General features: G+C 36.5%; 2 protein-coding genes and 1 pseudogene across 4 annotated transcripts; 1 reads left to right on the top strand and 2 right to left on the bottom strand.

Annotated features, from left to right (window-relative positions):
• Positions 1–586: 586 nt before the first annotated feature.
• On the bottom strand, positions 587–4155 carry LOC131167729 (putative pentatricopeptide repeat-containing protein At2g01510). Its single transcript, XM_058126595.1, has one exon. The coding sequence runs from the start codon at positions 3276–3278 to the stop codon at positions 816–818; it is 2463 nt and encodes an 820-aa protein (XP_057982578.1). The 5' UTR covers positions 3279–4155; the 3' UTR covers positions 587–815.
• Positions 4156–4362: 207 nt separating this feature from the next.
• LOC131167493 (putative pentatricopeptide repeat-containing protein At2g01510) lies at positions 4363–6487 on the bottom strand (annotated as a pseudogene).
• A 3808-nt stretch (positions 6488–10295) lies between these two features.
• LOC131167728 (transcription factor GTE1-like) lies at positions 10296–22833 on the top strand. 3 transcript variants are annotated; one of them, XM_058126592.1, is made up of 9 exons: positions 10296–10589; positions 11306–11431; positions 14707–14922; positions 20318–20395; positions 20625–20849; positions 21015–21113; positions 21200–21258; positions 22132–22282; positions 22384–22833. In XM_058126592.1, the coding sequence occupies exons 2-9, from the start codon at positions 11315–11317 to the stop codon at positions 22558–22560; spliced, it is 1122 nt and encodes a 373-aa protein (XP_057982575.1). In that variant the 5' UTR covers positions 10296–10589; positions 11306–11314; the 3' UTR covers positions 22561–22833. The 3 variants fall into 3 exon arrangements, with proteins under 3 accessions (XP_057982575.1, XP_057982577.1, XP_057982576.1); XM_058126594.1 differs by having other exon boundaries at positions 11262–11431; XM_058126593.1 differs by having other exon boundaries at positions 10331–10589; positions 11310–11431.
• The last annotated feature ends 302 nt before the right edge of the window (positions 22834–23135 follow it).

Below are 23135 nucleotides of genomic sequence, written 5' to 3'. Positions count from 1 at the left end.
TTCCCATTTTGATGGAATTTTGAATTTATATATGCAATTTATGCAATTGCTGGTTCACGTCATTTTTCTAAAAGCTTTGTATGGTGGTTGATCATTGATGAATGTTCATCAAAGCTTTTTTCAATGTGTGTTTGCAAGTATCCATGTGAAATATCTTAAAACTGTGTTTTGGGTGACTTTGAATTTGTGCCGAAGCTTAACAAAAAATCAACATAATTTTGTTTGTACTTTATTTAAATATACACAAGTTCAAATTCAAGTTTGACTTTCAGGCTTTCACAGTAAATAAGTGTATTTTTCACTCCCAGTGTTTGGAAGCATAGAATTCAGAGCTTGGATTTGAATTTGTGTTCATTTAGAAGAATCAATATAAATTTATATTATATTATTCTCAAATCCACATAAATCCAAGTCCAAGGTTCCTAGTCTCTAAAATGAATTCTTTCATCCATTTTGGCAATTTTGCAACTTGAACTGAAGAATTAAAACAATAATAATTTCCCCAAGTCCCTTAAAAAGAAATTCCCTACAGACTAAAGCAATACAATTTCAAACAATATGGGCTGAATATATATGACATAAACAGTTGTAAATTTGTAATTTCAATTTCTTTTTCATAAATGAATAAATATCCATGTATATTTGCTACAAGTCTACAAAAAAGAGCAGTGTTGCAGGAATTGATTTCGTGATCTTCAGTCATTTTATCTTAGTGATACAATAGGCTGATCTAATTATCTTTCCTTCCCAAAAAAAATATCTAATTCTAGGTTGGTTAAGAGGGGAAGAGATCCTCTCCCTTTTGTCCTATGAACTCACCAATAATCTCCACATGAACAAAACCCATCCCTAAAATGATGGAACCTGCTTGAGTCCCTAATTGTTATTTCCCTTCCAACGATCTTCGAGATCACTTTGATTGCAGCATGGCAGTCTGTACAAGCTCTTAGGTTTTTCATCACCAGTATTGGCGACCCTTCGGGAGTGCTGATCAGTGCAAAGGCAATTGCCAGGCGCTCACTGTGATATTTCAGAGATTCTAATTTCATTTCCTCATCTACATTGTGCAGGGCACAGCTTGTGTCAGGCTTGTACCCTGCCTTCTCCATCTGCTTCATCAACATTTCAATCTTTCCAATGATTTCCTTCATTTGTGGGTGGGACTTATCATTTGCTGAGAATACATGAATCTTGTGTTTAATTTCAACCCAACTATAGGCAGGCACCTTCTTAACTCCTCGATCCCTCATTGCCTTCTTCACCAAGCCAACACTTTCCCACTGACCTCCTGCTGCATAAATATTAGACATGTTGACATAAGCAGCAGCATCCTTAAGCTCCATATTAAAGAGATGGTCCGCTGCCTTTTTAGCTAGTTCTTGATTTTTATGTTTCCTACAGGAGTTTAGAACCGATGACCACATGATCTCATCCGGATCAAATGGCATCTGAGCCATTAACTTCTCTGCTTCATTGAAACATCCACCACGACACAACATGTCGACCATAGAGACATAGTGTTCTCTCTTTGGAAAAAAATTGTAGATTTGAGACATTGAATCGAAGTACCTTAACCCATCTTCAATTTGTCCACAATGGCTGCAAGCGGTTAGAATACTGAGGAAGCTCACTGAATCAGGCTGAAGGCCTGATTGAACCATCTCATCGAAAGATTTGAGAGTGGCCTCACCATCTCCATTTTGAGCATAAGCTGATATCAATGCATTCCAAGAAACTAAATTCCTATCTGGCATCTCTCGGAAAGTTTGAATTGCATCTTTTATGGACCCACATTTTGCATACATGTCTACAAGTGCACTTCCTGAAAATACATTTGACATGAAACCGGATCTGATAATAAATGAATGCAACTGTTTCCCAAGGGAGAGTAATGCCAAACTTGCAGAAGCTCTTAAGACACTGGCAAAAGTGGCTTGATCAGCACTTACTTGGGCTCTACACATCTGGTTGAACAGATTCAGGCCTTCTTCATGGAATCCATTTTGAACATAAGCTGAGATTATGGCTGTCCAGGGAACGCTGCTTCTGTATGCCAGATTTGTAAATATCTTCTCAGCATCCTCAAACCTACCACATTTGGCATACATGTCAACAAGAGAATTGCCCACCAAAATTTCTGAATCAGCTGTTGTCACGACTGCTTGTGAATGGATTTGTCTACCCATTTCCAGATTTAGTGTGTTTGCTGCTATGCTCAACATGGTAGCAAATGGGTACTGTCTCCTATCAAATCCGGTAAACTGCAATTCCCGAAAAAGATGAAGAGATTCTTCGGTTTGTCCATTCCATGCATATCCTGTGATGATCACATTGTAAGAAATACCATCCAACTCTGGCATCTCCTCAAAAAGTTTCCTTGCATGATCGATAATATCATACTTTGAGTAAAAGTCAAGCAAAGCATTACCCACAAACACATTCCAGACAAAATTAGTCTTGACCACAAAACTATGAACTTGTTGCCCAAGAGCTATGTCATTCAAGCCAATTCCAGCACACAGAACTGCAGCAAAAGTAAAATCCGAGGGCCTCAAACCGAGATTCTGCATCTCCAGAAAGAGGTACATTGCTTCTTCACACAATCCATCTTTGGAGTACCCAGTTATCAGTGCATTAAAAGTGACTGAATCCCTTCTGGGTATTTCCTCAAAAACCTGACGAGCTAAACCAAGGCAATGACCTTTGCAATAAGAATCAACTAAAGAATTGCAAACAATGAGAGTGGAATCATATCCCAATTTGAAGACATGGGCATGAACCTGAATCACGTGGTTTACCATCTCATGACCATTGCAACCTGATAAAAGTGATGCATATGTCACATGGTCTGGCTCAGCGCCCACTCTCTGCATACCAATGAAAAGCTCAAACGCTTCCCATGCTCGGTCACACTGTGCATAGCCACTAATCAAGATCGTCCATGACACCATTGTCCGCTCAACCATGCGATCAAACAACTCCCTTGCCCGGACAAGGTTGCCAGATTTAACATAGCCTGAAATCATAGTGTTGGTTGAGATTGTATTTCGTTGAGGCATTTGGTCGAACAGTTGGCGCGCCTGACACAGATCTCCTCTTCTAAGGAAGCTCTCCATTTGAAAGTTGGAGCGTGCCGTGTTTGGATCGAAACCCGTTTTGATGATTCGAGAGTCCACAGCATTTTGAGCATGGAGGTGTGGTTTCACAGATTCAAAGCATCTGGGTTTCACAGAGGAAGCTAGGTTCCGGACTACTGCACCTGCTAAGTGTAATTTCATAGGACGTAAGGAGTTAGATCACTTGCTTAGCCCCCTCTTTTAGGGTTATGGTTTGCCTGCGAGCAATTTGGGTCTAACTCGTCCCCTCTCATTCACTTCTTCTTCGTCATTTTAGGGTTTAGGGTTGAGCATTGCGTGCACAATCGATTTCAGACGATGGCCTCGCAGGCCCCAAGAACAAGCGAAAGAGATCAGAAGAAGACAGTACTCAAAACCCCACCAGCACCAACGACGATGTCTCAATGAAGACAGACAACCCTCCATCCTCCAAGCGACAAGTCGTACCCTCTACGGAAGACCCTGACAACCCGGCGTTCGGACGGCCGACCTAAGACGCCGCGTTCGCCTTAAGAGTCTCCGGCCGGAAGTGGAAGCAGCCGCGGCGAACCGGGCGTCGGCGGCGCACGTGAGCAGGAAGGGCACGACGTTCGAGCATAGTAAGCTCCTCGAGGTGGCTCAAGAAACAGTCTGATTTTATGTTTTTTTTTTTGGTTTTTTTATTCCGAAAATGTCGAACCCGTTAGTGGGCTTTCGAATTTATAAATGCATTTCTGCAATTGCTGGGTTGGGTCATTTTTCTGAAAGCTCTAGATGGCTGTTGATGAATGTTCGTCAAAGCTTTTTCAATGTGTCTGCGAGTGTCCAGTGGAAATATCCCAAACTGTGTTCTGAAAGCTCTAGTTTTGAGTTTTGTTGTTTGTACCTACCACTAGGGGAGAGTTCTTCCTCTACTTATGGCTTAGTCGCGGCCCCCTCTCCCTCCTCGGCCCATGTGCCTGTTCCACTAAGAAGGTGTAATTGTCATTTGCACAATGGCATTCCAAATCCTTGGTATGGGTGATTATTCAATAGTTAATAACTACTTGTGTTCGATTGTTCTGAACTATGTGGCTGAATAGTAAAAATCCAATGTAATATTAGCTAAAGTCTACAGAAAGGAGTGGTGTTGCATGAATTGGTTTTGAGATCTTCAGTCGTTCTCTCTTATTGATACAATGGGCTGATCTAATTATCTTTCCAATCCAAAGGGAAAAAAAAATAATCTAATTCTAGGTTGTGTAAGAGGGGAAGAGATCCCCTCCCTTCAAACGATTTTCGAGACCACTTTGATTGCAGCATGGCAGTCCACAAGCTCTCGGGTTCTTCATCACCGGTATTAGTGACCCTTCGGGAGTGCTGATCGGTGCAAAGGCAATTGCTAGGCACTCATGGTGATATTTCAAAAATTCTACTTTCATTTCCCCATCCACATTGTGCAGAACACAACTTGTGTCTGGCTTGTACCCTGCCTTCATCTGCTTCATCGACATTTTAATCTTTCCAGTGATTTCCTACATTTGTGGGTTGGACTTACCATTTGCCACAAATAGGCGAATCTCGTGCTTAATTTCAACCCAATTGTAGGCAAGCACCTTCCTAACTCCTCGATCCATCATTGCATTCTTACCAAGCAAACACTTTCCCCCCAACCTGCTGCTACAAAGATATTAGACATGTACACATAAGCAGCAGCATTCCTAAGCTCCATATTAAGTGACGATCTGCTACCTTTTTAGCTAGCTAGTTCTTGATTTTTGTGTATCCTACGGGAGTTTAGAATCGATGACCACATGATCTTGTCCAGATCAAATGGCATCTGATTCATTAACTTCTCTACTGCATTAAACCATCCATCACGACACAACATATCGACCATTGATACATAGTGTTCTCTCTTCGGAAAATTTTTATAGACTTGGATCATTCAATTTGTCCACAGTGGCTGCAAGAAATTAGGATACTAAGGAAGCTCACTGAATCAAGGTGGAGGCTTGATTGAACCATCTCATCAGATAATTTGAGAGTGGCCTCACTATCCCCATTTTGAGCAGAAGCTAAGATCAATGCATTCCAAAAAACTACATTCCTATTTGGCATCTCTTGGAAATTTTGAACTGCATCTTCTATGGACCCATATTTTGCATACATGTCTACAGATGCATTTCCTGAAAATGCATTTACATGAAACCAAACCTGATAATAAATAAATACAACTGTTTCCCCAAGGAAAGTGATGCCAAGCTCACAGTAGCTTTTAAGATGCTTGCAGAAGTGGCCTGATCAGCAATTACTTGGGCTCTAAACATCTGGTTTAACAAATTCAGCCATTCTTCATGGAATTCATTTTAACGATAAGATAAGATTATGGTTGTCCAGAAAACGCAGCTTCTGTATATCAGATTTTTAAATGTCTTCTTTGCTTCCTCAAACCTACCACATTTAGCATACATGTCAATGAGAGAATTGCCCACTGAAATTTCTAAATCATTTGTTGTCACGACGACCTCCAAATTTATTGTGCTTGCTGCTATGCTCAACATGGTAGCAAATGGGTATTGTCTCCTATCAAAACTAGTGGACTGCAATTCCTGAGAAAGATGAAGAGACTCCTCGTGTTGTCCATTCCATGCATATCCTGTGATGATCACATTGTAAGAAACACTATCCAACTCTGGCATCTCCTCAGAAAATTTTCTTGCATGATGGACAATATCATTCTTCAAGTAAAAGTTGAGGAAAGCATTACCCACAAACACATTCCGGACAAAATTAATCTTGAAAGTGAACTCCGAGGGCTCCTAGCCCAGATTCTACATCTCTAGAAAAAATATACATTACTCCCTTACACAATCCATGTTTTGAGTACCTAGTTATCAGTGCTTAAAAGTGACTGAATCCCTTATGGGCATCTCCTTAAAAAGCGGACAAGCTAAACCAAGGCAATGACATTTGCAGTAAGATTCAACTAAAGAATTGCAAACAATGGGAGTGGAATCATATCCCAGCTTGAAGACATGGACATGGACCTGAATCACATGGTTTGCCATCTTATGACCATTGCAACCCTATAAAAGTGACGCAAATGTCACATGGGCTGGCTCATCCCCCCATCTCTGCATATCAATGAAAAGCTTAAACGCTTCCAATGATTGGTCACATTGTGCATAGCCACCGATTCAGATCATCCACCACACCATATTGTTATCGATCTCAACCATGCAATCAAACAACTCCTTTGCCCGAAGAAGTTTTCTAGATTCAACATGGCTAGGAATCATGATGTTGGTTGTGATTGTGTTTCTGTGAGACATTTGATCGAACAGTTGGCGTTCCTGACACATATCGCCATTTATAAGGAAGCTCTCCAATTGAATGTTGGAGCATGTCATGTTTGGATCAAAACATTTTGAACATGGAGGTGTGGTTTCACATATTCAAAGCCTTTGGGATTCATAGAGCAAGCAAGGTTCTCGGCCACTACCTTTGTTATGCGTGATTTCATAGAACATAAGGACTTAGATCTCACACATGCATGTAGTCATACTTAAGTAGTTAATACGGCAATACAAATTTGTACATTCAATATATGGAAGATGGGTTTGGTAAATGGTTGATGGCAAATTAGCAATTCTCCTAAATATTTACAAGAATGAATTACGATATATTAGAGGATATCGCTAAAGGGTTTACTTATTTTGTAATGATGGAACTGATATATGATCTATCAAATAGATAGCAGTGATGTATTGTGTATATATATTGATTGACGTGTAAACTATATTACACATAAATAGTGTGTTATAAGTTCAAGTTTAGTATCAATATAAATACACTTCATATATTTGAAGCACTTGAGGGTCATGACCATTTTAATGTGTCCAATTTGGTTAAAATACTTATTTAAGTCATAATTGATGGTTATAAATAATAAGATGATGATGTATGTCAACAGGCTTAAGAATGTATATGTTGGAATTGGAGTGATCCCAAGAGGGGAGATGAATTGGGTTTTAAAATTTTTTTGGCTAATTTAAACAATTCGCCGATTCACCATAGTATCATATCTCATTCAACATGTATACGTGTATGTAAAGTGAGTTTAATAATAAAAGCAAATATACACGTGTGCAGTATCTTATTTAAATCAAATGTGTGCATGAAAATAATTTTGACATTAAATAAACATTCATACACATGCTGAAATTAAAGTGTAAGAATTTAAATAAAATAGAAAGAAAGACACCATATTTGTTATTAAGGTTCGGCCAAACCAGCCTACATCTTCGCCTTAGGCTTACCCCCAAGGATTCCACTATACTTGCTCACTTAACTGGGCGGAGCAAAAATCTTTTACATTCTCTTCTTACGGGGCGAGGAAAACCCCAACTCAATTACTGGGCTGAGCCAAACTAGTCTCACTTGCGGAGCTGAAACTCTCCAGTTCAATTCCAGGTTGAACCAAACCGGCCTCTTTACGGGGTTGAGACTCCCCAGTTCAATTAATGGGCTGAACCCAAACGTCACAATAAAATCATTTTGTACATAAAATATGCTTTTGAAATACAAGCAGAGATGTACAACATTAGAGTCTAATATGCATTCTCATATGATTTTGAAATGAATCTCATGTAGAGTATGAGTTTTCTCTTAAAATATTTTTCAAGTAAAACTTGAGAATTTGGAAAATGATTGACCTTTATAAAATAGAATGAGAAGTCTCTCAAGCAAGTATATATAATATTGATATATGCTCAAGGCTCCCTCTTGTATAACACAAAGAAATTCTCCAACAAATGTATGTCAAGATAAGAGTAGGAGAATATTAGGGTTTTCTTCAAAATGATTGACCTTAGTAAAATTAATCCCAAGAAGGCATTCAAGCAAAATATATGAGCAAGAATATTAGCCCAAGCCTTCAAGACATTATTCACAATAAATTTATCCAAAAAATATTTTTCCAAATAAAAGAATATGGGAGAAATTTAATCTTTGCAAACATGAAAAATAGAAAGGCCTTCAAGCAATATACATATAGAGAATGTTACATGCTCAAACCTCTTCAAATATAACCCCAAAAATATTTTCCCCAAAAATGGTTTTCAAAAGAAGAGAATAGGAGACATTTTAATCTTTGAAAATATATCACAAATGAAAGAAGAAGATCATCAAGCAATATATATGTATATGATATATGCTCAAGCCTCTTCACATAAAACCTCCAAGAATATTTTCTCTAAAAATGATTTTCAAATAAAATAAGAGTAGGAGAAAATTGAAAATTTAAAAAACAAATGGGGTATTGAAGTGTGGGAGAATCAAATAATGATAAACTAAATTAACAAATGGATTCTCCAACAATTTTCAAGTGTTTTGGGGTTATATTTATAGGCAAAAACCTCTTGTGATCGTTATATAACCGTTGAGACCTTAAAATATATTTTTATTTTTAAAACTAACCATTTTTCGACCATTGGGACACTTTCCCGAGAAGATCGGTCGACCAGGCTCAAGGTACGGTCAACCGAGGCTTGAAATCCACGAGTTTCGATCGACCATAGTGAAGGTTCGGTCGACCGACCTCGACTTTTTTGCGCGGATACTGTTTAGTGTTTTGATCATAACTTTTTCTATACAACTCTAAATTAGATATTATTAATATCACTAGAAAGGTAAGAGAAAATCCCACAACTTTCATGTTAAACACACTTTAAGATAATGAGTTTTGGTTTGAGAAAAATGCCCATCAATGAGATGGAAGAAACATGAAGAGATTTTTTCTCTTATGGACACGTTTCAGTTTTTTGGCCATAACTTTTTTTGTGTAACTCCAATTTGTACGTTCTTGGTATCAAACTCAAGCTATGGGAAAATTCCACAATTTTCATGTTGAACATGGTTTGAGATGAGATCAAATTGAGTAATAAAATTACTTATTTCTAACATTCAGTCGATTGGCCGGTTGACCGACCCCTTTGAAAAATTTAGTTTTTGCTTTCTTTTAACTTTAAAACCATTTAAAAACCTTTGTATAAATTAGACATTTTATGAAAAGAGTTTTTCATATTATTTGAAGGTCTCATGGTCAATCTAAGGTCAAGTAGAGTTTCAATTTTAAATCATGTAATATACATGCACATTCAACCATAATTATTATTACAATCTAGAAAATAAATAAAGTCTTCATGTCTTCTGCTCCTCAATGCTCCATGGAATATGCCAATTAGTGTTCTTCTCAGTGCTCTTTATGACTTCCATTTTGCATTCATCACTTGTACTTACAGAAATATAAACCTGTTCACATTCAGTTACACAAGTAGGATACTGTGGTTTGTCATTATCAAAACAGGGATCGGACTCTTAAAGTCAACAGTATATAATTTGAAAATATGAATTTATTTTGTATTATGTATAGCAAATTGCATTAAAATCCATTAGAGCGAATATCAAATAGAATAGAATATGAGAAGATAAAATAGTTTTAACTTGTTTCAACACCTGCATGTCATATGCTCGTGACATGGATCAAAGAATCCAATTAAAGAAAAAGGTGTTATGACTTACAAAACCACACTATTCACGTGCTACTAAAAAGAAAATGTAATTTTAGTAATGTGTTGAGTTTAGTTGATTATCATGTTGGTCAGTTACCATTGTAATTTAATAATATGTTTTGACATTACTTAACATCGTGTTAGATGGACATATGAGCAAATTCTCACTTAATTAGTGATCTGTCCATCTCTTTCACTCCTTAGGTTTTCCATTAAAACTTGTCTTTCTAATTCCTATTCAAAACCAAAATTCAAATGCCCATGAAATAATAATCTCTTCAAAAAATTGTAGTAAAACAAAATCAAATTGTGTATGCATAAGAGAATAGTTGATCATTTAGAATATAAATTTTCTATATTTGTGCAAAATATTAGTTAGTAGACAATTTTCATAAGAGGCTGATTGTCTCACCTCTTTGTGTTTTGTGTAATTACAAGATATTTTGAGATAATTATGAGCGGTAATGAGATAAATTTGGAATAATTATAAAAATATTTTAAAAGAGTTATGAATAGGTAAAAGAGTATTTTAAATAATTATTAGAAGTTATAAGAATAAATTTGGCATTTTTTTTAAATATTTTTAATATAGAAAAAAATATAATAAAAAAATCAACTCATCTGGCCGAAACCCAAAAAAAAAAAACGCAAAAAAGCAATTTTTTTAATTAATTAATTTTTTTAATTTCAAAAACCCTTCCGGGAAGAACTCGAGACAGGCTATCTTCTCTGGTTGTCGCTCTCCGCCTCCTTCGCTCGCGGATTCTGCCGTGCATTTGCAGGGATGGCTGAAATAGCGACGGTTTCGGAGCGTTGATATGGGCCATCGTGAAGAAAAGCAACTCCTTTCTGGTGAAGGAGTTCGGGAACGGCACCGCGAGAGTGCACTTCAGCAAGAACAGAAACAAACTCTACAGCCCCAAACCCTGCAGGAATTCTGGTATACTTGTTCAGTTTCTTTGCATTTTGTTTGGTTCCTGAGAAAGAAATGAAGTAAAGGGGGGAAAAACTATGCTGCATTTTCTTTTTATTGGTTTGGTTTCGAAGGAAGCAGAAAAAGCTGAATTTAGTATCAATTTCTAGGGCTTTTTGGTCCTTGAAAGCATAACAATCAAATTTATGCGTAAAACCTCTTGCCTAACATATTATCGAAACTGGTTGTATAGAGTTATTCTCCTAGAGTTCGTTAAACTTGAACCATCCAACTGCTAGAGAGAGAGAGAGAGAGGAGCGAGAGAGAGAGAGAGAGAGAGAGAGAGAGAGAGAAATATGTATGTTGAAAGACAGTTAATTCTAATTGAGATAAATTCCCCTCACAATGTTACTTTTCAAGTTACTTTTAAGTGTTTGGATGCATGAATCTGGAATTCACTTGGAATTCCGAATACATGGATGTGTATTGGAATTTCATAGAATTCCAAAACCACAGTTTGGTTAAATTATAGACTTGAATTGGGTTTCCAAAGCAAGTCCAAATCTATTGTTTGGATCAACTTGAGTCCTTTTTTGTATCTGAAACTTTATTTCCAGCCATTAGAGAAATGCTGAAGCTTGATTTTTTCCATCCCTCACTCTTTCTGATAGTTGCTTTGTATTATCATGGTTTCACTAGTCCTTGGTCAGAAAGATTTCAGTCATTCCCCGTTTGAATGTCAGGCAGAACCAATGAATGCGCCAATTCAAGATACCAGAGATCTGAGACCGCAAAACGCTGAAAATAATGTCACAGATGTGGATGGTTTTAGACATCAAGTTGATGAAATATTTTCCAAAGTTGATAAGGTGCGATTTATTCCATGCGCTGTGATAGAGTTTGACTTTCATTTTTTTTTTTTTGGGGGGCTTCTTTTGGTTGATTTATTATTTTTTCATTAATTTAGTCATGTAATTTTTCTCTTCTTTTGGTTTTTTGATTGTAGAACAGCTCCTAAGCTTGTTATGTACTGTTGGTTTGAACTCTAAACCATATTGTGTTACTGTCAAACTGCTAGATTCCATTAATAGGCTGGCTAACATTTGATTTCATAGGCAATATATTGAGGCTATGAACATTTAATTCTCTTTCAGTGCAAAGAAATTCCTCTGTAGTGTTAATGTGATTGAAATGCTGCCTAGAAGATTGAAGGTCATGAAATGTAATAGCTAACGATCCCTCTGATGGAACTCTTAATCACTGCAAATTCTTTGGTGGCCTCCATGATATGATAGTCATGTTTTTTTTTTTTTTTTTTAAAGATAATAAGCGAAGATATATTAAGAGAAAAAGGGATTACAATACAGAGAGGACAAGGTATCCTCAAAAAAAGAAGATAAAAGCAAAGAAAAAACTACCCAAATCACAACTGCCGAGCCCCCAAACAGAACGTAAACAAAACCCACACCATATAACCGTCCCCAAACAAAATGCTACCTAAGAAAGCCTCGTTTCAAACCCGTCCATCGTAGTTGATAGAGCTCTGCAATTTAGCCAATTCCTGTTGTCCCTTCCTAGCCTTCTTCCAAAAGGACTTCCTTTCCCTCTGAATCAACATACCACATACCTTTCTTATCCACCACATGTTGAAAATGAGACATAAAAGTAGGAGAATAATTGATCTCATTCTGCTCATTAGTGTCTTCCCCCTCATTTTCTTTATCATTCCCTGAACAATGTCTCCCTCTAAAACCTGATAGAAAAAAAAAAAAAAAGTCTTCCTCTGAGTCATCGTCAGGAGAAGGAGACTGCAAAGATGGCACACAAAATAATTCTGAATAATCTGACCCAAAGCCTCCTTGTTTGCAAAATCACTATCCAAATCACTCTCCTTGCCTGACACATCTCCCCATTTCTTCTTTGCAGAAGGGGTTTCCTCACTAACCTTATTTTTTATATCTAATTTTGACTCATTCAAGTCCTCTACACAAAATATAAACTACTGACCATTACATAATAGCCTGAAGGTGCATTTTGCTTTTCATTGACTTTTAGCATTGCAGATATATCTTATAGTTGCATGTAGCAGCTCTTGATCTTTAATGTTGAACTTGTAATGATAGGGATGACAGTGACTAAATTTTTTGTGGTTCAAATTGGCTAATATCATGGTTTGCTTGGGCCAATTCACTTTAATTCTCATTCTTATTAAAAGTTTACCTTGTGTGCAAAAATGGGTTCACAAATGTACCCACATGCAACATAAATAAATAAATAAATAATAATAAAAACTGTAAGGGTGTGTGTGTCTGTGTGTTTTTATCATGATTTAGTTTATGTGTTTCTAAGTTCTAATCATGATTTCATTGAGTGGTATTGGTATCATCATGGTTATCATTTTCGTTATAATTTTCATCAATCTTTTAAAAGGTGTAGGCGTGAGGCATGCTTCCTACTAGGGCAAGGCGTTTGCCTCAAGGCATGAAGGCCATTTTATTTTGGGAATTTTTGTGTGAAAATAGATAAAGATAAGCTATGTATATTCCAAGCAGCAAAAATATTAAATCCAAAAAAAAAAAAAGGAAAAATCGAACTTAACTTATAAAGTAATTGTCAGCCATTTTGTAACTTTACATGCTTCAAATTTAAATAAACCTGCCAAGCGATTAAAAGATTATGATTAGAAATCATATAACAGTGAGAAGTTCATTTTACACTATTTTTATGTGGTTTGAATCAAGTTGGATAAGTCCCTTTTGGAAGATTCTCTTTCCTCAAATGCACAAAGCTAGGTTGCGTTAAACAAGATCCTTAGGTTTTTAATATTGATCCACATTTTTAATGAAGCGCATTGTTGGCTTTAGTAGCAGTGTGTAACTCATCACCAATCCTCCTTGTATGTGCAGCAAAAGCTTGTACATGGTTACTAACTTGAGCTTCTTGTAGCAATGGAACAAGATTCGATACATGTTGAGGCTTTTGCCATACACAACTTCAAAAGGTGTTTTCTTGGCAGTCAAATTTACTGAGTTGCTGAAGGTAAATTCAACATGAGGAAGAAGCATGTCCCACCTCTTCTTATGCTCCTGACAATGCATTGCAACAAATCAATGCTGTAATTTGTTGCCTCGGTTTGACCATTTCTCTGTGGATGAGAAGTACCAGTGGAGTTGTGCCCCTAACTTCCTCTAAAGTCCTCCAAAAATTCCTCATGAACTTTTTATCTCAATCACAAGTAATCTTGGAACTCCATATAGTTGCACCTCTTCTGAAAAAAATGACTTTGCCAGATCAGATGCATCATCTGGTTAAGAACAAGGACTGAAATGTTCTCTTTGTGGAATAGTCCAACCACGACAAAGATGAGATCATAAGCCCTTGATGTTTTTGGAAGTGCAAGAGCGAATCTATCTTCAAATGCATGTGTCAACAACTTGAGTAGTCTAGCTATAAAGCTCGTTATCCAGTCTGCTGGTACAGTGTTGAGCTTAACATATATATAATATCAATTTTTTTTATTTATTTAGCTGAGTGCATCTTCAGAGAAGTTGCTGCTATTTTTTACCTATAAAATGCTAATCATTCTGCATTATTTGATTCTATAATCTAACATCCAAAGACATCAGTTCAATTATGCTTCAGCTGATCAGTTACTTTAGCATATCTTGGATGAGCTGAAAATAAAATGGCTTGCTTGTGTCTTCTAATGATTCTGCAGTATATGATTCTACTATTTACCAACCTTTTTTTTATTGAAGAAAGAAAATGAAAACCAAAAATCCTATATCAGTTCTATTATGCTTCAGCAGATCAGTTACTTTGGTATATCTGTTACAAGCTTCTTGAAGAAAAGAAGAAAAAATATCTAACAATGCTATTTAAGTTCTTTATGCCTCATCAGATCAGTTACTTTGGCATCGGTTGTATGAGCTAAAAAAAAAATGGCGTACATGGGATTGAGAAGGTTATGACTGCTTTAATGATCTTGATCACAAGTAATAATTACTCTTTGAAATGTTATTTTTATATTTTTGATGAGGTATGGATATATCAGCTTGCTTCTTCTTGTTTGAGATTTGCCTGTAACTGCCAATATGCCTCTCTTGATGCTCATGAATTGTGGTATATTATATTTTATTTGCAGCTTGAGCAAAGGTTGAATGAGGTTGAACAATTTTATTCAACTACAAGTAAAAAGCAATCGAATGGTTCCAAAGGCAGCTCAATTATGAAGGGCAGAGAGAAAGAGAAAAATATTCTGGGTATTAAAAGGCAGCAGCAGGATGCATCACAAAGGGAGGCAGCTGCTGCAAAGAGAATGCAAGAGCTTATGCGCCAGTTTGCCACAATATTCCGTCAGGCAATTGCCATTGCATTAAGTACCTTCGTAAATTTTGTTCATTGGGCTAGGTTGCAACTGCTTAGAGTTTAGATATATTACTTTGATGTTATTCTTGAAACATGCATTTTTTACATATAAGTTCTTCATAAAGAAGTTGGATTTCATTCTATTCTGGTTTCTTTATCTCAAGTATTTTTAGTGAAAAAAAATCCTCCCCCCTCATGTTGAGTATATAACCATATTAGGTCTAGCATATTATACAATTTTGAAATTTAAATCAACTTTGCACATTCTTATCACTATTTATAAGCTCATGCATCCCCTCAATATAAGCCCATTGAGCTTGAAAGTGGTGAACAAGGCACAAGATTACCATTTATCTAGTGTTAAAATTTAACTGTAAGAATGGAGACACCTGGGATTTGAATTTGGGATCTCTGGGTACAGAAAACCTGATAACTTATCGAGGAACCAGTCAGTCTAAAAGTTTAAGCCATTTGATGAGGGCCAAACTGTCAAAGAATAGGTTTCTGTTATCTTCTGATAATTACAAGGCTGTTTTCATGTTCTTTGTCTTGTAAACAATTGACAATTTCCTTTTTGTAGATATCTATTTGTATTTCTTCTGTTTTTCTAATAAAATTTCTTTAAAGCATCCTCACTAAATCCTTATAATTGGACATTACATGATCCAAATGGCACTTGAATTTTTGGGAACACTCCAAGAATTAAACATTGGATGTTGCATACTCTATGACTTAATCCTTGTTCCTTACACATGAAAAATGTATGATTGCAATCTTTTCTGTGTAAAATTGATGTAATATGTTATATGCACGGAGAGTGCAAATGACAATGATAGTGTTGAATAACAATTACCTATCCATGTACAAGGCCATTTTGGTGCAACGTAATAGACTAAAACCCTTGCTCTATGAAGAGCTCATGTTTGGGATTGAGTCTTGTGACATATCACTTTATGCTAATGATGTAGGACAAGTGAGAGAATTTAGATATATAGAGAGAGAGTTGAGAGAATTAGAAGAGGCAGCAGGAGGAAGACAGAATTAGTGTAGATTTGGGGACGGAAGAAGGAAGCAGAAGAAGAAAGCAGAAGAAGAGAGAGAGATACCAGAAATATCCCAACCTAAAATGAAAGTCCTAGCTGCCAAATAAACATCTAAAGTTCCCCATTGGTTGTTCTCCATCGAAAACCTCTTGTTAGAGAAAACTCAGCCTCGAGTTTTGTAATCTTGTAATACCTTTAACTCCACATGTAGGAACAAAGTCCAACATGTAGGCAAATCAAGAGGAGGCACAATCTGTGTTGCATTTTCTACACCATTGGACAATATCTAGAAGATCCTCCAACTGCAAGCATCATAGAAAGCTGCAATGTCCTCTGATAAAATTACCAGTCCTCCAAACAAGAAATCAATATGTATCCAAATCTATTGGCAGCTCAAGAAAATATACATTTGGCCCACATTCTAGGATGATGGACAATGTTTCAGTGAATTTGGTTAGGGAAAATGTGGAGGGAGAAGATGAGAGGGATGGAGACACAAGTTTACTAAATTGAGGAGAAACAATCTGAAGGGTATTTCAACAATAGGTTCCATGATTAAAGAATTTTCAACAAACTTTGGAGCAACAATTGTTCCTCACTCAGCCTCGAGTTTTGTAATCGTGTAATACCTTTAACTCCACATGTAGGAACAAAGTCCAACATGTAGGCAAATCAGGAGGAGGCACAATCTGTGTTGCATTTTCTACACCATTGGACAATATCTAGAAGATCCTCCAACTGCAAGCATCATAGAAAGCTGCGATGTCCTCTGATAAAATAACAAGTCCTCCAAACAAGAAATCAATTTGTATCCAAATCTTTTGGCAGCTCAAGAAAATATACATTTGGCCCACATTCTAGGATGATGGACAATGTTTCAGTAAATTTGGTTAGGGAAAATGTGGAGGGAGAAGATGAGAGGGATGGAGACACAAGTTTACTAAATTGAGGAGAAACAATCTGAATGGTATTTCAACAATAGGTTCCATGATTAAAGAATTTTCAACAAACTTTGGAGCAACAATTGTTCCTCACTCTTGGGGTGAGAAATGGAAAATAGAGGTTGAAGAGAAAGGTCATTGACAAACATATCTGCCCTAGCAGTTGGCAACTCATCTTGCTATTCATTGCAAGTCTCATCAACCAAGTTTGGTGACAAATCAAGTTCCACATCTGGCCTAGAGGCTCCAACAGTGCTTAGGGTCACTAAAGACAAGTCAACAATCTCATTTGGAGAAAGATTCATGATTCACGACCATAAAAGAATAAAAAAATTGTGCACTAGTTATATGCAAAACATTTATGTAGTCATGATATTCTATTATGCAACAATTTGGATTAGCAGTTTTGATATCCTCAACAAGTTGAGTTTTCTCTTGAACGTCTTGGGTGGGCCTAGGACATTGTCGAACATTTATAAACCTTTTGATTTCATCTCACAACCCTTTCTTGAACAAAGGAACATTCTGGGTTCCATTTTAAGAGCACACCAACAAATGAGATCTGTAAATTTAAGGTAATAATTGTTAACATTAGAAGAAAGTTGTCTAAAACTACACAATTAGTCTAGTAATTGTGGAGGATTGCCAATTAGGTAGGAGCTACATATACAGAACCATAGTTATCAAATTGAGATTTGGATCGTGAACGAAATTTCAATTTGGAAATCAAGAATTGAGAATCAAATCGTATTGTAAGATTCAGTACATTTCTCCAAAATCAATTCCAAATGACATGCATATCTTTATATGAACAAGTAAAATAATACACATTTAAAGTTTGACAATAAAAAAATTATGTATGCGCTTTTCCTAAACAAACGACAAGTAAGAGAATGATCACGAAATATTATTAAAAATAATTAATATTTTAATCGACAATTAAAAAAATTTCATGCACATTCTTTCTCGAATCAAGAGGAAAAAATAATTAATTTTCAAAAATGATAATATTTGAAAAGACTACTAAAGGAAACCATCTTTTGAATCTTAACAGCATGATGGAACATGAATACCACTTTGACCGATGAATGTTCTACCCATTCTTCTCAATGACAAAACACTATACTCCTCCAAGGGTGAAGAATGGTTTTGCAAAGGCAACATAAGACCTATAGTTCTGTTTTCTCCTCTATTTTAGCACAAAACTAAGGTAGGCAAGGAATGTAAGGTAAAAGGGTGTCCCCAGGCCACAAGGTATATAAATAAAAGCGATAAAAAAAAACGAGGTTTTAAGCTAGTCGAGCATCTGTCAGGATACAAATTACAATAGGTCTAGAAACATGTGAATTGATAGATTCATATCGATTCATTAGATTCACGAGGTGAATCAATAGATTCGGCAACGAATCAGTTGTTTTTAGATTTACTAGTAAGATTCGAATTGATTTGGTGTGGATTTGTGCGAATCATATGAATCGAATCATGAATCGTAAGATTCTAACAACTATGCACAGAACTGACTTTTTTTTTTCCAATTGGATGGTGAATATGGACCAATGCAAATTCAGACAAGTACCAAATAGATAAGCAACATTAAATCAATTTCTATGGAGTCCAAGTAGTGTAAGTGCATTCAATGCTACCAAAAGGTCCTTGCTCCGACTTTGTGTTGGCAGTCCAATATCTCAAGCTAACTTCCAATTTCTCAAGTTTACGCAAATAAAAGCTCACAAAATGCAGCAAATGAAGTCTGAATCCAGTGTTGTCCTTCCAAAGATGTATCATAGGCTAACACTTGAATTTCTCCTAAATTCTGCTTCAATATCTCAAGAAAAACCCAATTTAGTGCAACTGGAATTAATTTATCGCAAATCTGAAAGCAAGTGAAGACCCTGGCAGTTTCTTGGTCGCAGGATGCCAGCATGTGGGGTGTGTGCACCGCTGGTGAGAATCCTCCAGTGATGAAACTCTGGCTTGTGGCAGATCAAGGCTTGGGGAGTTGAATAGTGGTGGTAGTCTGTTGAGGGAATACTGGCTGATCTGAGCTTCCAGAAGGAGGTTGGCTGGAACACCTTCAAGTGGCATGTGGGCCCACACCCCTTGTTGGTGGGGGTGAAATTGCAGGGAGGTGTTTTTTGGTGGTGTCTGTCTATGATAGCATAGGAGGTGTTGAGAAATTCTTGCTGGAAGTTGGGGTTTCAAACCAGTGACAGAACTGTAATTTTCTGGAAATATTGCAGGTGAACATTGCTTGCAATTTCTGAACTCTGACTGGCTGCATGGTGATCGTGGTTTGCTCTGATACTAATTTGATGTAGGACAAGTGAGAGGATTTAAATATAGAGAGAGAAGAAGGAGAAGAAGAAAAAGAAGACGAAGAAGAAGACGGAGCAGGAGGGGGAGGAAGACCAAGCCAGTGTAGAGTTGGGGGAGGAAGAAGTAGAAGAAGAAGAAGAAGGAAGCAGAAGAAGGAAAATGAAGAGGAAGCCGAGAAAGAGAGAGAGAGAGGGAGGGAGGGAAACTGCAGCAATCTGATTCAAATAACTGTACAATAACTTACACGTCCAATGCTTATACCACTACTGCTGCTAACACATGTTTGCCTAAAAACACCAATAAAACAAGGAATTACAAAATAACCCAAAAGTAGTTAAAATACACAAAATAAACCTAAATTTGCCAAACTTCTAAAATATCCTGAGATATTCCAACTTAAAATAAAGTTCCAGCTACCAAATAAATATCAAAAGTTCTCCATTGGCGGGTCTCCATCAGCTAAAGTTCGGAACATATTCGGCTGACCCCCACTGAAACCCTGCTTGATGGAACCAGCATGTGGCAATGGCCTTTCAGATCTGTTATATATAGAACACGCCTTGTCCTAATGGGACAAGCATCTGGAAGGATGCTGTGTAGGGGCACAATCTTTTGAAGCTAAAGCATTTACAGCTTCTGTTCTCAGCTATCATCTGTTTATTATTCTAGTGAAAGTACATATATTATTTGAATTTATTAAACATTTGGATACGTTCTCTGGTTGAAATGGCTTTCTGTTTACCGCAATAAATTCATTCTACATATTGCTTTGGGTATATAATATATTTAAAATTTTGGGACTTGACTACTAGATGTTTTTGGGGAAAGGGTTTTAACGCATATTGTGATAGTTGGCATTTTTTCTTCTCGTATCAAGCAAGTCAATTAACGTATACACTGAGAGCAGTATTTTGACCATCATTTCATCATTTTGAAACTAGTTATGTTCTTTCCTTTAATTCAACATTTTCTATAGAACCTCATCAATTGGATGGCCTCAAGTTAAACCAGTTATATCTATCATTTCTCTGTAGTTAATTGCAAGTTGTTTTGCCTTGTGTTTTTTTTTTTTCCCTTGAGTCTGCAGATCACCCAGCACAAGTGGGCATGGCCTTTTATGCAGCCTGTAGATGTCAAAGGTCTTGGTTTGCACGACTACTATGAGGTATCCTTCTTCCCTTTTTTTAGTTCTCTAAAAGAGTTATTCCTGTGGTCTGTAGTTACGTGTTTGATTTATTCTCCCAAAAGAGTTATTCCCATGGTCTATAATTACATGCCTGATTTTTTCTCTCGATTTTTTTTTTTTCCTTTTTTTAATTATCTGGACTGTATATTCATTCTTGATTTTGAATTTTTTTCCTTATAATTCTTTTAGTTTGTTGTTTGTATTCAAGGTTATTGAGAAGCCAATGGACTTCGGTACCATAAAAAATCAAATGGAGGCCAAGGATGGTACTGGATATAAAAATGTTCGGGAGATATTTGCTGATGTGAGGCTGGTTTTCAAGAATGCTATGAAATATAATGATGATAGGAGTGATGTTCATGTAATGGCTGATACTTTGATGAAAAAACTTGAGGAAAAATGGCTGCAATTTTTGCCTAAAGTAGCTGAAGAGGTAATTCTTTTTCTCCTTACATGAACCACACTCACGCACAGTGAATGACTTCTATTGGGAGTTCATTCTCTGTGGTTCCTTCTGCTGTGAAATATGTTAAACCATCTGGGTACTGGGATTTTATTTTAAAATCATTTGTTAACTTCCATGCATTATTATTTCCAGGAAAAAAGACTGGAAGAGGAGGAAGCAGAGACGCAGTTGGAAATGCAGCTTGGTCAGGAGGCTGCTCATGCCAAAATGGCAAGGGATATAAGTAATGAGGTAGGCCAAATTTCTGAAGCCTTATTTAACAGGGCAACATAATATCTGATTCATGCTTTGAACAAATTATTTTGAATAATTTTCAGCTTTATGACATTGATATGCATTTGGAAGAACTTCGAGAAATGGTGGTTCAGGAGTGCAGGTTTGTTCTACAACACCATTTCGACTGCTATAGATTTTGATACAAGTAGTGCTGGGTTCACATGTGTTTTCATGCATTCTAATCTGTCTTCTTCGCTGTGAGACCTTTTCCTTAGATAGTGTACTAAGTTATGCTGCACTACCAAATAGTTCAAGGGAATTTAGAATATTATAATGTGTATTTCAAGAAGCTATTTGACATTGATGACATGCATAGCTTTCACTGATTAGAAGAAAACGTTATGTGACAAATCATGCTTAAAAAAGAAACAGAGAAGCGCATCCCAGAGTGCAAGGATCCTACACGTGGGGTCTGGGAGGCTATTTTCTGCAACCTGATTCCTGTCTTGCTAAGAAAATCTTAATCTCCATTTCAGTTTTAAATAGTATTATCACTTTAGGATTGTCGCCAAATTATCAAGCATAGCTATATTCTTAGGTGTAACTGTAAATGCGATTAAAACTACTAAATCACCTAATGTAACAAGGTGCATCATTGAATCTAGTAGTCATAGTTTCAACTGTAAAGATGGATGAATTTTAAAAGAGTTTTATTTGTTATAGGGGCTCAATTCCGTAGTACAACTAAAACAATTAAATTTTAAATTCGAACTTGGGACTAGCAGATAAATGGCATGTATGATACTAGACAACAACACCTCTTCCACCCCCCTTCCCCGCCCAAAATAATTAATAAATTGCAATAGTCTAACAAGCATGTTATGCAGGCACATGCACATGCCCATGTGAACTTGTAAGTAGTTTCAAATTATAGCTAATAATGTTGAGCCATTAAATGCATGCCTGAACTTATTTTTTTATAATTTCATTCTACTTTTTTGCATCTCCGTGCTCATGTAGAATATTATTTTAGAAAAATGTCTACTCAAGAAAAAAGAAAACTCGGGGCAGCTCTCACCCAACTTTCTCCCGAAGATCTCACCAAGGCACTGGAGATTGTTGCTCAAAACAACCCAAGTTTCCTAGCAGCTGCTGAAGAGGTCTACCTCGACATTGATGCTCAGGTCATCATTTTCCTTTCTCTGAAGTGCTCCCCAATATTATGAATGGAAATTTTGTTTTGGCAACAACGAAGTTATTATGCGTTTTCATGTCCTTCGTGCAGAGTGAATCGACGTTGTGGAGGTTAAAGGTTTTTGTAAAGAATGCACTGGCAATTGGGAAGAGCTCTACAAGCTTGGCTGGGGACAATGACAACATCAATAGCAATTCCAAAAGAAAAAAGGAAATTTGTGATGCTCTTGCCAAGACTGCCAAGAAAAAGAGTAAGAAGCCATCATAATGTTTGATGTACCATAGCGTGATGGAGCTTGATATGGATCATTAAGCCGCCCTGTTGGTTGCATTCCCCCTCGAATAAGCTTTTCTTGGAAAAAAAGTAGGGCAGAGATGCATGAAAGTTATTTTTTCTCTTTGATAAATGTACTGTTGCTAGTAGCAAGCCAGCCAACTCCAACTAGTAGAATTGTGGTTGTGTATACCATTGCTACAATTGAAAGAGGCAACCCTTCTCCTCTCATATTTGCCACTATAATATATATACCACATTTGGAAATATGAGGGACCGTTTTAGTATTGCTGTCAAACTACAAAATTGCAAACTAAAAAAAAGAAAAAAGAAAATAAAAATTAGAAATCGACAACCTATTTAGTTTATATTTGTGAAGATAAAAGAAATAAAAAATCTTAATTAAAAAAAATGTTCATTTTCATCTTTAAATCAAATAATATTATAAAATATAATTAAAGAGAATATAACATATAAAAGTTAATGAGTTTAGGTAAAATGCACTAGTATTTTAGTGTGCTATGTGATCGTATAATATTAATTGAAAGGAGAGTTTTATAAGTGATGTT

Source organism: Malania oleifera, chromosome 11, assembly GCF_029873635.1.
Source record: "Malania oleifera isolate guangnan ecotype guangnan chromosome 11, ASM2987363v1, whole genome shotgun sequence".
Taxonomy (NCBI): domain Eukaryota; kingdom Viridiplantae; phylum Streptophyta; class Magnoliopsida; order Santalales; family Ximeniaceae; genus Malania; species Malania oleifera.
This window is presented reverse-complemented; position numbering and strand designations above follow the sequence as displayed.

What these genes read in the sequence shown, in the direction of transcription:
- LOC131167729 (XM_058126595.1), bottom strand. Translation starts at nt 3,278, where the DNA reads ATGAAATTACACTTAGCAGGTGCAGTAGTCCGGAACCTAGCTTCCTCT.
- LOC131167728 (XM_058126592.1), top strand. Translation starts at nt 11,315, where the DNA reads ATGAATGCGCCAATTCAAGATACCAGAGATCTGAGACCGCAAAACGCT. An exon ending in TATTTTCCAAAGTTGATAAG is followed by an intron (nt 11,432 to 14,706) that starts GTGCGATTTATT and finishes TTTTATTTGCAG; the next exon opens with CTTGAGCAAAGGTTGAATGA. An exon ending in ACCTCGACATTGATGCTCAG is followed by an intron (nt 22,283 to 22,383) that starts GTCATCATTTTC and finishes TCCTTCGTGCAG; the next exon opens with AGTGAATCGACGTTGTGGAG.